Source organism: Rattus norvegicus, chromosome 5 (genome assembly GCF_021556685.1).
Source record: "Rattus norvegicus strain SHRSP/BbbUtx chromosome 5, alternate assembly SHRSP_T2T, whole genome shotgun sequence".
NCBI lineage: Eukaryota > Metazoa > Chordata > Mammalia > Rodentia > Muridae > Rattus > Rattus norvegicus.
Window position 1 is genome coordinate 144,993,255 of NC_141538.1, and position 17,134 is coordinate 145,010,388.

The 17,134-nt window shown below is 42.2% G+C and overlaps 1 protein-coding gene across 1 annotated transcript in view; it reads left to right on the forward strand.

The window, feature by feature from the left end:
• Nucleotides 1-16,722, forward strand: part of Psmb2 (proteasome 20S subunit beta 2) — a 32,140-nt gene extending 15,418 nt beyond the window's left edge. The window contains exons 4-6 of the mRNA NM_017284.1: nucleotides 14,097-14,259; nucleotides 15,592-15,641; nucleotides 16,487-16,722. Of these exons, the coding sequence (NP_058980.1) occupies nucleotides 14,097-14,259; nucleotides 15,592-15,641; nucleotides 16,487-16,594 (321 nt within the window). The 3' untranslated portion in view covers nucleotides 16,595-16,722. The remainder of the gene's footprint in view (nucleotides 1-14,096; nucleotides 14,260-15,591; nucleotides 15,642-16,486) is intronic.
• The last annotated feature ends 412 nt before the right edge of the window (nucleotides 16,723-17,134 follow it).

Below are 17,134 nucleotides of genomic sequence, written 5' to 3' on the forward strand. Positions count from 1 at the left end.
AGTCTGCTAACTGGACTTTCATTGTGAGCCAGGAGTTAAGTGTGTTTGTGACATCGATAGGATAGACTAAAAGCTGGGAACAAGGCCCCATTTAGATAGGTATTCATTTGTACTGCAAAACATATGTATATCCCAGGTCACAGCAGTCTCCTAGGATTGGGGATGGCTCCTGTCTGCCCCATTGGAGATACTTCTGTTCTATTTTTAGTGGTCATTTTGATTATCCAAAGGCCCAGGGACAGGTGTGCCTTGAAGTCGAGGTACATAATTAATATGATAGCACTATGCTTACAGTGTTTTTCTACCAGAGTGAAAATTCTGACAGCTGTCTTTTAAGTAGTTTGCCTGTTTAGTCATTAGGGTTTGACTTAGTCCATTAAGAAGACAGAGTGGTTGTTGAATCATTGTTGGCTCCTAAGGAAAAGAAAATGGCTTCAGATTCTTCTTTGAAGCTATAAGCTTTATTTGAAAACCCTTTTTCCCCCTTCTTAAAAAAATTATGTGGTGTTTTTCCCAGCCCCAGTGCTGATAGAGTTAGGAGTTTGCAGGTGTAAAGTCCTCCCTCCCTTTCCCCATCTCTCTCCAGGGGGTTGTATGTGAGAAGGCGTTGCTTTCTCACTCCGAGAGCATATATGTGCTACCCTGTTGGATGCCTGCTGTGAGCAGAGAGAACCCCTGTTCTGGCTGAAAGGAATAAGCCTATTGGATGGCTGGAATTGTACAATCCCAGAATGCCAACTTTTCACCTAAAATATCTTTCCCAAGCACAATGGAGGTGAAATAATATAAGTAATTGGTTTAAGTTTATGTTGTTTTAAAACTTGGGTCTTTAAAAATTACATGGTTTTCTATAAAGGGTTGACTTAAGGCTAGAGCAGCAGAAAGCTGTGTCTGCTTAGTAAGAACATGCTTTATCTTTCAAGTGTTTGCCATTAGAAATACCAATTTACCACCCCCCACACACACACCTTTTAAAATTACTTTAAACCAGTGCCCTCGTCAGGATAGGCACAGTGGTGGGCAAACCCCAACACTCAGACAGAAACACAATAAGCCCCTGCCTCTTCGTGATTCTTTTTATCTTTGCAGAAGCACATAGTGTTATGAATATAAGAACTGGTCGTGGGGTTGGGGATTTAGCTCAGTGGTAGAGCACTTGCCTAGGAAGCGCAAGGCCCTGGGTTCGGTCCCCAGCTCCGAAAAAAAAGAACCAAAAAAAAAAAAAAAAAAAAGAACTGGTCGCAAAACCCTTTTTATTGTCTGCCAGAAATGCATGTAAACAGTGAAAAAAGGTTTGGAAGTGGAGGAAGAGTTGACTTTATTTCTTAACATAAGAAGTAGTTACATATGTATCTATTGTATTTATTAAGTTATACATGTATGTTTTATGTGTTTACATGTTATTCATAAAAGGGTAATCTGTGAAAAGACAAAAGAAAGGCTGAGCAAGGAAGCATAACATTTTTAAGTTAAAAAAGAGAAGTTAATACTCTAGTAAATATAATTAACAGACTGGAAGGAAGAAAGGGAAGAGACAGGTTATATATATAATTCCTGTGTGCTAATTGCCTCTCTGTGTGTGTGTGTGTGTGTGTGTGTGTGTGTGTGTGTGTGTGTGTGTGTGTGTGTGTTAGGGAGCTGAGGATCAAAATTAGGACCTTGTGCTTGCCAGGCAAAAGCTTACCCCTGAGCTAAATCCCCAATCCCAATATTTTCAGTAATCTCTGAATAATTGAAATGTTGTACTAGAATCTCATAGTTCCCTTTCTGGTTCCCTTTGACTAGGGGAGATCTCATAGCCAAGATGCTCTTTAATCACTGGTAGTCATCCGTTCAGCAGATCTCCAGCTAGCAGTGTTTTGGGGCTGAGGAAACAGGTACAAAGTTCAGTATGTGCCTTCAGATGGGGAAATGGAGAAGTATAAAGTCACTTGCACTGCAGAATGAAAATGCTGGAATACATGTGTACACACGGTGGTCTAACAAAACTGGAAGCACAAGCAGGTGTGAGAGAGCCTGTTGGTGTGAGCAGGCGTAATAAGGTACTGCATACAAATTAGGGTGATTTTTTAAAATTTTTTTTTATTTTTAATTCTTTTTTAGGGTGATTTTTTTCTTTTTTTCTTTACTGAAGTTTTTTGTTTGTTTGTTTGTTTGTTTGTTTGTTTGTTTTTCGGAGCTGGAGACCGAACCCAGGGCCTTGCTAGGCAAGCGCTCTACCACCTGAGCTAAATCCCCAACCCTTAGGGTGGTTTTTAAATGTAAATAGATGCCATATTCTCTTGGGACATAAAAATCTGTAGTTTGGTGAGTAAGGCTGAGTGGTTAAGCAGGGCCCAGGTTTCAGCATGTGTATCATAGCTCACAACCTTCTGTAACTCCAGTCTCAGTGGATCTGATTCCCTTTGCTGGCCTCCTTGGACACCAGGCATACGTCCAATATATATAGTACACGCCATGGAGACAAACACGGACACACAAAATAAGAATAAATCTAGGGGCTGAGGATTTAGCTCAGTGGTAGAGTGCTTACCTAGGAAGCGCAAGGCCCTGGGTTCGGTCCCCAGCTCCGAAAAAAAGAACCAAAAAAAAAAAAAAAAAAGAATAAATCTAAAAGCACAAGACAGAAAAGCAGTTGGCTGTTCTGAAAAGCTGTTGGTTAGATTATTGGCTGCTCTTTGGACAGTGTGAGGAAAGAGTTGAGGGAATAGAGGAATTATGAGGCCACGGACCCACTGTGTGTTGTAGCATAACTTACATTGGATATGAGGTGTTGACAGGGAACACTGTTCTCACAAAACAGTTCCTAAGCAGTCGTTTTCCTCAGGAGTTTTGACTGTGGACAGCTGAAAACTTTGACAACATATGTATTCTAAGCGTTCTTCCCAGGAGACCATGATAATGTCTGTTAACTGATGAATCTGTTATGAATCTGTTATGCAGTCAGCATTCCTAGGTACCATGGACAACTCAGTATGGACATCTATGTACCTGGTGTTGTGTGCGTCTGTAGCAAAGCATGGCTTCTGCATTTGGTTTTTAGGAACCACTTGAGTGTACGTGGAACCCTACGCTTGTCCTAGAAACCACTGGTTCCTGAGAAAGGATCCAAGCGGCCTTGCCGCAAACGTTTGGTGGTTTTGCCATTGCAGGGTCAGCAATTTTATTTTGATGTTATTTGGGAGAAAGCAGTATTTTTGATTAGCAAGTAAAATTAATGTAGAAAACAAATACTGTGTTAACTAGTTGGTATAATAAGGCATCTGTGCCATGTTGCATTTCAACTCATTAAATTTCTCAACTTCTAATTACAGTAAGGTTACAGCTTTTAATAGAATCAACTAAGCTCGAGCTTAGCAGTGGCTTCAGAGAAATAAAATTGATAGCATTTTGTAGGGTAGACTTTAAAGTCCAGTTTTCTTAAAATAAACATTGAAATCACATGCTACTTAATTATTTTCTTCCTTCCTTCCTTCCTTTCTTTTTTTTTTTTTTTTTTTTTGGCTCCTACAATTCAGGTTTATTTAGTACATACTCTTCACTAGGAACTTTTCATACATATGAGCACTGCCGTTCCTCATGACCTGATTATTTCATCTGAAGTATATTGCTTTCTTTGTTCTCAGTGTAACATAAACATTTATAGACATTGAGACTGGAGATTAAACCTAGGGCCTCATACATGCTAGGGAAAATTTGAACCACCGAGCAGTATCTGAAATGGTCTTTGTCTTTTAGTTGAGGCTGCTGTTGTTCCTTTTAAGACAGTTTCTCTGTGTAGCCCTGGCTGTCCTGGAACTTGCTGTGTAAACTAAGCTAACCTCACACTCAGAGATCTGCCTGCCTCTGCCACCACCACCCAGCCAGTTTTAAAAGTTTGTTTTATATGTGTGACTAGTTGGTTTTTCTGTACTCTGTATGTGTGCCACATGTATACCTGGTCCCTGTGGAAGTCATCAGATGTCGTCAGGTTCTGTGTAACTGGAATTACAAATAGGTGAACAGCTGTGTGGCTGCTGTGAACTGAAACTGGGTCTTTTGCAAGAATGAGTGCTCAAAACCACTGAGTCATCTCTCCAGCCCCAGGTTTAACTTAGTTTAAATATTTTTAGACTTACTTATTTTATTTAATGTATGAGGCCATGTTTCACCTACATGTGTATCTGTGTACCACATGTGTGCCTGGTTCCTGAAGAGGTCAGAAGAGGGCATTGGATCCCTGGAATTGAGCCACCATGTTGGTGCTGGGGATCAGACCTAGACCCTCTGCAAGGACAATAGGTGCTGAACCACCTCTCAAGCCAAAATTGATTTATTACGTGTATGTAGGTGCAGGTGCTGGGGAGCGCAAGTAGCCTTGGAGGTCAGAGATACTGGACTCTCCTGGAGCTAGAGGTACAAGGTGTTGTAAGCATTCATAGGTGCTGGGGATTGACCTCATGTCCTCTGAATTCTTAGCCCCTCCCCTCCCTCCGTCCCTTCTTCCCTTCTCTTCCTCCTCTTCTTCCTCCTCATCCTCCCTTCCCTCTTTCTTCCTCCCTCTCCCCCCCCTCTCTTTCTTTCTTTCTTTCTTTCTTCCAAACAAGGTTTCTCTGTGTAGTTCTGGCTAGTTCTCTGTGTAGTTCTCTATCCAGGCTGGCCTCAAACTCAGAGATACCCTTGCTCTCCTTCCAAGTGCTGGGATTAAGGACGTGGGCCACTTCCACCCTTAATTTATGTGCATATGATCATGTGTGTGCATATGGGTAGAAGCCAGAAAACATTGACTGTCTTCCTCAATGCTCTTTGTCTTGTTTTTGATTGTTGGTTTGCCTCCCTGTTTGTTTTTCTTTTTTTCTTTTTTTTTTTTCCGGAGCTGGGGACCGAACCCAGGGCCTTGCACTTGCTAGGCATGCGCTCTACCACTGAGCTAAATCCCCAACCCCTCCCTGTTTGTTTTTAAAGGTGGAATCTTTCTCACTTGGAATTTAGATTCAGAGAGACTGGCTGCCCATCAAGTCCTAAGGATCCTCTGACTCTGCCTCCCCTGCACCAGGATGGCAGATGCACACTGCCGTGCCTGGCCTTTTTACATGGGTGCTGGAGACTGAATTTAACTGAGCCATCTTCCCCGGGTTAGTTTTAGTTTTTGAAACAAAGTATAGCTAAGGCTGGGGGCTTGTCCTCCTGCAGAGACCTCCTGAGTGCTGTGACTGGCTACAGTTTTTAGTGTTACCGTGGATAAGTTTATTCATGAAACAGTGTAAGATTCTTTTTCTAATTAGTTTAAACTTGTGGGTTTTTTTTTTTCTTTTATCAGTCAGATTAAGGATCAAGAGGGAAACTGCCTTCAAATTCCATCTCTTAGCCAGTTGATAACTGGAGTCCGACCTTCCTTGAGGACTTTCTTATATCCATGTCTTTGTTAATATCCTCTTCAGAGAATGCTTGTGTTTCCCGTGGTTGGCTCTTCACTTCTGGTTAAACTCGGGTTAGCATTTATCAGGGAAGTTTTCTCTGTGCCCTTCACCCCATCTCCTCACATGAATGTCACCCTCAGCTTGTTTGTGCTGTCACAGCAACTTGCATGCACTTCTGCCGTGTGTCCTGGTGTGTCCTTTACTCTTCCACATGGGAGGGTGTGTATGTGTTGGTTCCAGGAAACCCTCCTCACTGGCTGCTTCTTCATTCAGTCCTCAGTCCCACTGACTTTGGCTGTCACCTATCACCCCTTAGTGAAAGAAAGTCTTAACTCTGTTACGTTTTCTGTTCTCCAGTTACTCTGTCTTACCAGTTCACCTTCTACATGCACCTCATAACTACCCCCTTCCCCTTCAGTCGCACGTTAGTCTTCAGTATCTGCCATCTAGACTACTAGGGTACTTTCAAATGGTCCCTTTCATTTTATCCTAGTTCATCATACATATAAAATCAGTTACTGGGGTTGGAGATTTAGCTCAGTGGTAGAGCGCTTGCCTAGCCCTGGGTTCGGTCCCCAGCTCTGAAAAAAAAAAAAGAAAGAAAGAAAGAAAGAAAAAAAAAACAGTTACTGTCCTAAAATGATAAATTTTCACTTCTCCTCTGAGATTACATACTATTGATGTTTCTTTCTTTTTTTTTTTTTTTTTTTTCTTTCTTCTTTCCTTCTAAGAAAGGATCTTAGGCAGCTTAGGCTGGCCTTAAATCTAATGTCCATGGGGGTAGCTGAATTTTAAAGTTAGAAGAGATTGGCTCTACACATGGCCTTCTTTGCATGTGTTGTCTCACGCCTGTGATCTCAACACTTGGTAGGCTGAGACAGAATTGCCACAAGTTCAGGCAAACATGGGTTAGTGAGACTCCTCTTTAATGGAAATGATTCTTAGAAGAGTAGAGGCCATAATATTTTAGATTAACTAAAACTATTTAATCACAATAATTGGAAGTTGTTAAATGTGAAAATCTGTAATTGGGGCTAGTGAGATAGCACAGCAGGTAAGGATGCTTGCCGTCACGCCTGAGTGTGACTCCTGGAACTTAAATGGTATTAAGACAGAACTAGACTCCCACAGGTGTCCATGTGTGTACTGTGGCATTCACGCATAGACAAGTTTTTTAATCTGCTATTAAAATGGAAGAATTAGAATTTTTAAATTATGCTCTGGAACCACCCAAAGTTAGTAAATTCTGTTGGTTATTGAAAACAAGCTCCTGATTCAAAGTTCAGAGCACTGGTGTAGAAAAATAATAATTGATTCAGTTTGCTTAGTAATGAAGGTTAAAAATAGATTTCAACAAAGCAGTTGGTGTCATCAGGATTTATTGAACAGCTCCTACAGATGCTCGGAAGCTTTTAGAAGAATTACAGCTATGACATAAACCTGCTCCCTTAAGACCTAAGATATTAGGGGTTGGGGATTTAGCTCAGTGGTAGAGCGCTTGCTAGGCAAGGCCCTGGGTTCAGTCCCCAGCTCCGAAAAAAAGAAAGAAAAAGGGCTGGAGAGATGGCTCAGTGGTTAAGAGCACCTGACTGCTCTTCCAGAGGTTATGAGTTCAATTCCCAGCAACCACATGGTGGCTCACAACCATCTGTAAAGAGATCTGATGCCCTCTTCTGGTGTATCTGAAGACAGCTACAGTGTACTTATATATATAATAAATAAATCTTAAAAAAAAAAAAAAAGACCTAAGATATTATTGGCCACAGGACAATAGGTGCTGGTATAAAAAAATTGGGGAACATTTGAGTGTGAAATTCACACCAAATATTGAATTTGCCTAATTTGACCTTGTTTCCATTTTGTGGAGGCAGAATGGTCTCCTGGGAAAGCATACAGGAATTAGTTAGTAATTGGGAAGCCTGAATTCTGGCCCTACTGACTCTTGGGACCCATGTCCGCCGCGGTCTCCTCTTTGAGCATTAAGCCCCATGTGTAAGAGGAATGCTGGAGAGGCTCAGTGAGCTCAGATCTCCAAACGTACAAACTATATTTTATGAGATATCTTAGGATAAAAGATGGAATCTTGGCAGTCTGCTGGACTAAAAGAAATACCAAGCGTGGGGCTGGAGGATCTCTGTGCGAGCATGTGTTTAGCATTCACAAGACCCTGGGTTTAGTTCCTACCACCACCCCCAAAATGGCCACAGTATTCATACATACACACACACACACACACACACACACACACACACACACACACACACATATATATAGTCTGTTTAAAATATTTAGAAGTCCATTAATTAAGATGCTCATCTCATCTGTCCCATGGTGGTTTAGTATCGACTTCCACATTACTGACCCACCAGGCATAGAAGTAGGCTTCCCACACTGCTTAGATTCCAAAGTGCTACGTGGCCCCAAAGAAACTGTTCTTCAGGTCCTCAGTCATAGTAATGTCATCCCATTCAATTAGAGGTGGCAGAGGCTGGCCTGGCTCCAAAAGAAGACTGTCAATTCCTCTCCCTTTCTGTGTCCACGCTCTGCAGGATGCTTCCTCACGCCCACCTCTCTCCCCCTTGCTGTGACTTTGGCTTCCGCCAGATGTCACACCGCTGCTTGTCACCGCCCAGACTCTGTAGTCGCTGATTTTGTTGTTTCAGTGTGTTTGTCACAACTGTTCTCCTTAGCTGTAAAATTTATGGAATTTCAAGCACTTCTTAATCACTACAGTGTTTCGTTTTCATGATAGAGGAAACAGACAAGGAATTGTATTCACAAAAGTTGGAAGGAAGGAAATGTTCCATCTAATTTAAGTAAAGTTTCTATGTATGATACACACTCTCCACTCCCAAATGTACAAGAATCACAAGAGAATGGAGCTCCGTTCAGTAGTTCTCGGGAGTACAAAGATGCTTTTGCAGGAAGAAGTACATAAAAGATAATTTAACTTTAACTGTTATCCCTTTGGCAGCCATAAGAAAGTAGATAATTATATTCTCTGATAGCATCTTCTTGATCTTTGTATTATCTAGTCAGATCTTAAAAATGAGCAGGTGGGGTAGTTAGGTTTTATATTACTGCATATCAGGCATGGCACTGTGTGCTTCACATCTATTTAAGCCTCAGGAAATCTTAAAATGGTCTGGATCTCTTCACTTGGTAGATAAGCTTACTGAGCTTATCATGTACTTTTTAAGAGAATATATTTGTCTAACCCCCCACCTCAACACACACACTTGGAATAAGTTTGTTTGTTTGGTTTGTTTTGTGTTTTTGTTTTTTTGGAGACAGGGCTTTTCTGTGTAGCCTTGGCTGTCCTGGAACTCACTCTGTAGACCAGGCTGGCTTCAAACTCAAGAGAGCTGCCTGCCTCTGCCTCTACCTCCTGAGTGCTGGATCTACAGGCATGGAACATTACCTCCTGGCCCATAGGCAACATTTTTAGCTTAGTATTATGATGCATGTCCATAATCCCCACACACTGGAGAGATGAGACAATGTTCATAGCAAGTTCAAGACCAGCCTAATCCACTTGATGAGTTTCAGGCCAGCCAGGGCTCTATAACAAGACCCTGTTTCCACCTGCTTCCCAAAAAGTGAAAGGCAAAAGTTTTTGCAATATCTTATTCCAGAAACTAAAAGCTATTTTTAAGTCCCAGGATGATTTATTTGATTTTTTTTCCCTTTGTATATCATACACAGTTTAAAACCAAGCATGTTGGTGTTTATAAAGCACTAGTGGTGATTCTCAGGCTGTTAATAGGGAGTACCTTAACTAAATGTATGGGTTCATTTACAAGATGGGCAGTTGGATATTTGCATTGGTTAAAATATATATAACACTCAGTCTCAGCCTTTGCTATAGAACATGTCTAGTCACCTAATGCACAGGTCTCCACCACAGACCACTTCACTTTGTCTAAGGCTTTGACAGACTAGAGGTTACTTGGTAGAAGATGGGATTTTGGGTCCTGTCGTTGGTGTTTGCACATCTCAGTAGTAGGCAGAGTCTTCCATGTAATACTGTGCAAGGAAAAGTACATAGGCTGGAAAGTGATGCCTGATCCTTTGGATAGACACATGCAAGAGACGAGACAACAGTATGAAAATACTTAATATGTGTTCATGAGGTGTCCAAAGGTGGGTCTATATTTTTTCTTGAGACCTAGAGTAGACTGACCATAACACAGTAAGATAACACCGTGTCTAATATCACCGTCAACCTTAGGGCGTGAGTAAAGAATCCTATGAAGGAAAGGCTAGAAAACTTTTGTTTTGTTTTCAAGACCAGGTTTGTCGGTGTAACCCTGGCTGTCCTGGAACTCACTCTGTACACCAGGCTGGCCTTGAACTCACAGGTCATCTGCCTACCTCTGCCTCCCGAATGATGGCACTAGAGGTGTGTGCCACCACGGCCCCACTGAGATTAGGAAACTTCATTTACTACTTTACTTGCAATGTGCCAGGCACTTTTAGTAAACTCTCTCTGAATCCTTTTCTAAAGATACATCCTGGAAGGAATTTGCCTTGTGCCAGGAGTGCTTGGGCTTCCTAATTACTTTGACTTTTAATTTCATAGATTAGTAATATCCATCACTTACCCAGCCTTATAAAGCCTCTGTTTTCGATATTTGCCATGAGTTTTCTCTGACCCTTTACTGCAGCCCCTTTGTACTAGGCATTATTTTAGTTGAGATTCTAGAAGTCAGACTTTTTCTAAAGTAACACATAATACTAGTAGAACCATAATTCCAATTCATGTCCAGCTCTTTGCTACATTGCCTGTTTCTTCCTGAGTTGTTTTTTTATCCTTAGCAACTCATGTCTAGAGAGAGGTTGGGAAGAGAAGTAACAAATCTTACTTATGGAGATGTAGGCATTTGACTTAAACTTGAAACACTTCTCAGAAATGGGGCCTTTGGGGCTGGAGAGAAGGCTTAGTAGTTAGGAGCACTGTTTTTGGCAGAGGACCTGGTTCAGCCTTCAGCACCCACGTGGCAGCTCACAACTGTCTGTAGCTCCACTTCCAGTGGGTTGAATACTCTTTCCGACCACTGAGGGCTCTTGTACACATGTGGTGCACACACATACATTCAGACATGCACACATCCTTGCTTTTTTTTTTTTTTTTTTTTTTTTTTTTTTGAGCTGGGGACCGAACCCAGGGCCTTGCGCTTGCTAGGCAAATGCTCTACCACTGAGCTGAATCCCCAACCCCTACATCCTTGCTTTGGTTCAGTTGTTTTCTTAATGTTTGCTTTAATATTAAGTACTAACCGCACGTATGTTAAAGCGTGCAGTGTTGTCTCTGGTGTATTAGTTCTCATTTAACAAATGTTTATTAGCTACAGGCTGTATACTTGTATGCCATTGAACAAGACAGAAGTACTGTTTATAATATATGAAATATTTGTGGATAGGTAAATTGTATACTGTTTCCCCGATCACACCACAAGAAGTCACAGCTGTGTAAGTTGTTGAGTAGAACAGAGCTGTAGGAACTTAGAACTGTTAGTGGTTCTGTTGTGTAGAACCACTCAGAATAGCACACAAATGAATTACTTAGAATGGATCTAATTTCAGGGAAAGTGACAACATACAAAAGTTTGTTTGAAACTTAAAGAAAAACTAACAAACTAGTGTAAGTCAGAAGTCTTTGATGGAGCATTGTCAGAATTTCTGAAACTGCAAGTTGTTACACAGATGTATTGACTTAATTAGGTCTAGATAACACCACTTATTTATGCTTCAACATCTCACACATGCAGAAGTCGGTAACTCGAAGTCACACAATATTTGTGAGTTATCTTCTATACCACAAGTTATAGTTTCTGACTACAACTTCACTCAGTGTATATGAGATGCTTAAGCATAAATAAATTATATTATGTAGATCAAGTGAGAAACAGTTGTTTCTGAACTTGTGTTTAAATGGGGTTCTTGTAAAATCTTCTGGTGATGTCTCTTAAGTAATGTGATTGTTCTGAAACATGATTTAATCTCGTACTGTGGGCAACAGCCTTATTCGATAGAGTATTTCTGGACTCTGCTGCTTGCGGCCTCTTTGAGTGCCTATGTGGACTCCCAATATACCATACAACTTGCTAAAACTGTTTGGTTAATTGTCCCAAGGGTATTCTAGCTACACGGTGTTGGGAAGAGTGAGTTATACACTTAGAGCATATATTAAACTTATTCTGTGATAGGTAAGAAGTTTATCATACCAGGTGGCAAAGGCAGGTAGGTCTTTGTGAGTTCAAGGCCATCCTGGTCTATAAGAGTGTGTTTGTTCCAGGACATCCAAAGCTACACAGAGAAACCGTGTCTCAAAAACCAAAGAAAAAAAACGAAAAAAAAGAAACAAACTCTCATGAATTCTCTTGGGGAGGAATGCTAATCGAAGACACTTGGCTTCTTATCCCCTATCCCCAATTCCTCTCCTAATTTTAACTGTAAGAACATCACAATATTCTATGTCTGTCAGACTTTGTAGTGCTCTTTTCACACTTTATGTATTTTTTTTTTATGTTTAGCTAATTTAAGCAGATCTCTGTTGTCATTCAAGGTATGAGTTATCAGAAGGTTGGGTGTAGCTGACATCCTAGAGGTGTAGGTAATATCCCCGCCACAAGCACAGTTCCAGAGCATGGCTGAGTACAGCTCACTTAACTGGAAATGTGATTGGTGGGCCAGCAGTTACGGTCCCAGAAGTCCCGACTATTAATGACTAAATCTTACTTTTGTGAGCTGTGTACTATTTTATCCCATGGATAGGCACCTGTTTGGAAGTTGGAGCTCATGTAATTTTCCAGGGACACTAGCAACTCTTCCTACCTAGTAACACGGCTGGGCTAGTAGGACTCCAGCAGGTATATTTGCGTGCTCTACTCTGAGTCTCTTCAACTGCCAAGTGCCCACATTGATTGGTGTGCAGAGAAGATGGCCTGTCCCTTTTGGACCCATTGCTTGTTTCAGTTTCATGTTCCATGATATTTCATCTTATTGAACACAGGCATTAAGTATAGGGATGGGCATAAACCACAGGCAAGGCTTCCCTGATGCTGCTGAAGCAGACACAAAAATAAACAAAAAGAAAGCCCACAAACTGGGATTCCCACCACTACTCCCTGCACACAGACAGGATTAATATGACAGATGCTCAGCTGACACAGAAAGGTAATTAATCCTTTAGAAATGAAAGCAAGGCACACTTAGTCGAGGTTCACTGGAGTAATTCATGGTTTTGCACTTAGAGGTATGAAGAACAGATATTCAATGCAAGTTACAACCATTTTTTAATTTGTTTCATTGATGAAAAGTAGATTTTATTCATCTTAAAGGTGTCTTGTTATATTAGAAAGGGATGGATGGCTCAGTAGGAAAAGGTGCTTGCCTCCAAGCCTGGTAACCTGAGTTTAGTCCCAAAACCCACATGGTGGAGGGAGAAAGCCAACTCCACAGAGTTGTCCTCCAACCTCCTCAGACACACAAATACAGTGAGTACATGGAGGTTTCCAAAAGAAAAGAAAAATGTTGTACATGCACACATGTATGCGATAAATAAATGCAGTTTAAAAACAAAAATGCTATACCTTCTCTGCGCCTGCGTTTTGTCATCATGGACCTTGTTGAGAAGTCTAGTGACCCCAACTTAAATATTCGAGACCTGCGTGCGTCTATCCTTTCCACCCACTCCCTTCTCCTTGTTATAGAACATACAGTTTACTGTTTGATACATTGTTTGCTGACCAAGTCTTTTGGTGATGAGGTATTTGGGGCTTTTTTTGCTTTTGAGATATGCCTCACTGTGCTGCCCTGGCTGGCTCCAGTCCTAAAGTCCTGGGCTCATTAGCATGCTTATTTTGAATGACACGATTGGACTCCGTCTCTGGCCTGACACATAATTGTATTTGTTTGTCTCTTTGTTGTTGTTGTTGTTGTTGTTGTTGTTGTTGTTGTTGTTGTTTGAAATAGGATCTCAATCTGTAGCCTTAACTGACCTGGAACTTACAGAGATCTGCCTGCCTTTGTCTCCCAAGTGCTGGGATTTAAGTGTGGGCCATTATTCCAGGCTCTTGGTTTTAATCAATGAAGTGACCCAAAAGCATCTAAGCCTTTGAAGTGATTTATATCAAGCTCTTAACACCCCTTCGTGTGTGTGTGTGTGTGTGTGTGTGTGTGTGTGTGTGTGTGTGTGTGTGTGTGTAGTGTGAGTGTTAGAAGATAACTTCTAGGGATCAAACTCAGATCATCAGGCCTCTTACTTGCTGAGCCATCTCAACTGCCCATAATAGGTTCTTTTCCATAGGCTTTAAATAGAAATAAAAAGCTTTTTGCTTTACCTCTGACCTTACTAGAAGGCCTCCGGGTAGGTGTTTATTTTTTTTTTTATTTTATTTATTTATTATATATATGAGTACACTGTAGCTGTCTTCAGACACACCAGAGGGCATCAGATCCCATTACAGATGGTTGTGAGCCACCATGTGGTTGCTGGAATTTGAACTCAGGACCTCGGGAAGAGCAGTCGGTGCTCTTAACCACTGAGTCATCTCTCCAGCCCCTAGGTGTTTATTTTTATTGCCACTGTGATAGTCAGTTTCTGCTAAGTTTACTGGTCAAGAGCCAGAATACTCCTGTTTGCATCATTGTGTTCTACTCTCACCCACAATTTGCTATGTCTTTCCTTTGCAGACCCCTTATCATGTGAACCTCCTCCTGGCTGGCTATGACGAGCATGAGGGGCCAGCACTTTACTACATGGACTACCTAGCAGCCTTGGCCAAGGCTCCTTTTGCAGCTCATGGCTATGGTGCCTTCCTGACCCTCAGCATCCTTGACCGATACTACACACCAAGTAAGTACTAGCACTATAGGGAGGGAGCAGTACACAGCCCTGCCCTTAGCTTTTCTCGGTCTTGTCGAACCTTAGAGTTGGCTGGCTATGCCCTAGATAGAGGACAGCCCCTCTCTGGAACCTGTTCTCTGTTTTGTGGATCAGTGCAGTCTTCACAAACCTTATTGATAAAAGTCTTCCTGGCAACCAAAATATGGTAGTACTGTGTCCGGTGCTGGAGTAGAAGTCAGCATAAGTGAGAGGCTTCTGTCTGCTTGTCTGGTTCTCTAGCTTCGCTCACATTCGTCCTCCCTAGGTGATGTTGACATCTCAGCTGTAACAAGTGAGCTGAGCAGTTGCTATGTCTGTATTGAACTTGTGAGGACTTCTTTGTTTAAACATCAGAGCTTTTGAAGACTACTCCCTCCTGCATATAAAATTGTTCTTCTTCCCTTGTACCTAAACTGACAGGCTCGACAAACCCTGGGATAGGCAGTGTTTTTCTGTTGAGTTCCGTCTTCTGACCCTGAGCTTATGCTCCTCTGTAGCCACTGTGGTCAGGCAGGACTTGAATCCAGCTGTCATGGGCTAATATTGCAGCTCAGTTAACCACTCTCTCCTTACGCTCACATCTCCTTGTCAGCATCATGACAATTGGCATAGTCTTTTCTTTTTGGTGCTGCCCTCAAACTCAACCTCAGCCATGCTAGAGCTCCAAGCCACATCCTGAAAAGAAGTAGCCTGGCCTCCTGGTGACTGTCTTCTGACTATAATCTGTCAGTTATACAGCTGATTCCCCCACCAAAATAACCAGCAGCCACCCTTGAAGCCTAATGCATAATATGTCATCCCAGTTTGCCATGCCTACCAACAATCCCTTTGGGTCCCGTCTAGAAGTCTCAGTCCATCCTCTTAATTGTCTTCCCATTGTTAAGCTGAGGCCCAGCTGGGAGAGTGAGGGTGGAACACCGGCCTTGTCCTCCCTCTCCTGACTTGCAGCTGGCAAAAGCAGATGGAATTGATTTAAGCCCTGGACTAAAGGACTAGTGAGGGTGAGCCATGAAAAAAAGAGGCTGGCTGCTGGACTTTAGAGGCAGGTCCAGGCCAGGAGACAGAATTCCGTCATGCTTACCCTCCTCTGTAGCAAATCAATTTGTAATGGCTTTCGGCCAAGGGAGCACTGGGTCTGGGGCGCCCTCCTCTGCATGTGGAGTGAGTCAGTTGCAGGCTAGAAGGCTGGATATGTTTTGTCTTTTCCAATTGTGTGGCATGCCGACCTGAGGAAGTTGAAACAAGCTGTTGAGTGCTGGACACAGACAGCTTTCAGCACTCAGCCTCTGTGTTCTCTTCCAGCTATCTCACGTGAGAGGGCAGTGGAGCTTCTTAGGAAGTGTCTGGAGGAGGTGAGTGTTCCCAGGGGATCCTAAAGGAATGGCTTCTCTCAGTCTAAAGTACCCTTCCTGGTCTTGGTTGCTTTTTTTCTGTTCCTTGCCAGAAGGTAATAATAAATACCCTCTGACCAAATGTAAAGTTGTTACCAGTAATGGAGGTTGATGTGGGCTTATTCTCTCCCTTATGGGTCAGTTTTACAAGTTACAATTTAATTACAATTAAATTAAGTTAATTACACTTCCTTTCTGGATCATCCAGACTAGTGATTCTCAAAATTCACTGTGTGTGAGAATTATCTTGGGGGAACTTTCCTTTTCCCTGGTAGTACCCAGCACCCAATTCTGAATCTTCTGTAGGTAGGTAGAGACTGAGTCTCCTGCTTTAATTGACAACCAAGTAACTTGGGTGAACATGGTCAGAGTACTGGCTGCTGGGTTCCGTTTCCTCACAGTCCCTTATCTTGTCCTGCTAATGCAGGGAATTGACTATATAAACTGTTGAGACCTCAGTTCCCTGCTAGCCTACTACTTGAAGACTTTCTAAAGAGACGAGTGTGTTCTTGTAGACTGATTGGTAGCAGGCTGTGGGGATAGATACTGGATTGTCTTGGGCAGCAGCTGACTGGCCAGAGGCAGGCTCACAGCTGCGTTTCACAGGTCTTGGTCACTAGCTTCAGTCAGCCTCCAGCTGCTGTCTAGACATTTCCATGACATGGAACTAGCTGCTGTAGTAGAATATGGATTCAGTTTCACAGAAAGAGAGGTTTTACGCTTGACATTTTCTCTCAGAGCAGAACCTGCCCCGTAGTTCCTGTTCAGTAAATGTTTGCTGACTGATTTCTCTCCTGTCCCTGCAGCTCCAGAAGCGCTTCATCTTGAATCTGCCCACCTTCAGCGTTCGGGTCATTGACAAAGATGGCATCCACAATCTGGAGAACATTACCTTCACTAAGCGGAGTTCCTAACATCATGTTCTTCCCTCCCACTTACCAGGGACCTTTTTTTGATGGGTTCCTTTTATTTTTTTCTACTCTTTTGACGTTCACTCTCAATAGATGGTTAATTCAAAATAAAGCTGAACACAGCTAAATTGAGCTTTCTGGTTTGGCCTCAGTTTACCAACATCGCACTACAGAGGAACTGGAAGGATGGCTATGGTCCTGCCAGGATGCTCCTTCCTGTCTGCCTATGTTAATGATCTAAGTGGCTTTGCCAGCTCACAATTCTGTCCACAGTCCAGCTTCTTTCCCTCTAGCTCTTTCAGTCTCTTGCTTGTTTTCTAGAGCAGTGGGTCTTTTTGCCTTTAAGTTTAAATCTTTTTTGTTGGCCAGACATGATGGCACGTGCCTTTAACCCCAGCACTTAGAAGTAAGAGGTAGATGGATCTCTGTGTGAGAGACCAGCCCGGTCTACATAGTGAGTTCCAGGACAACCAGGATCATGTAGAGGGATCCTGTCTCAAAACAAGAAAGAAAGAAAAAATAAACTGCATTATGTTGAAATAT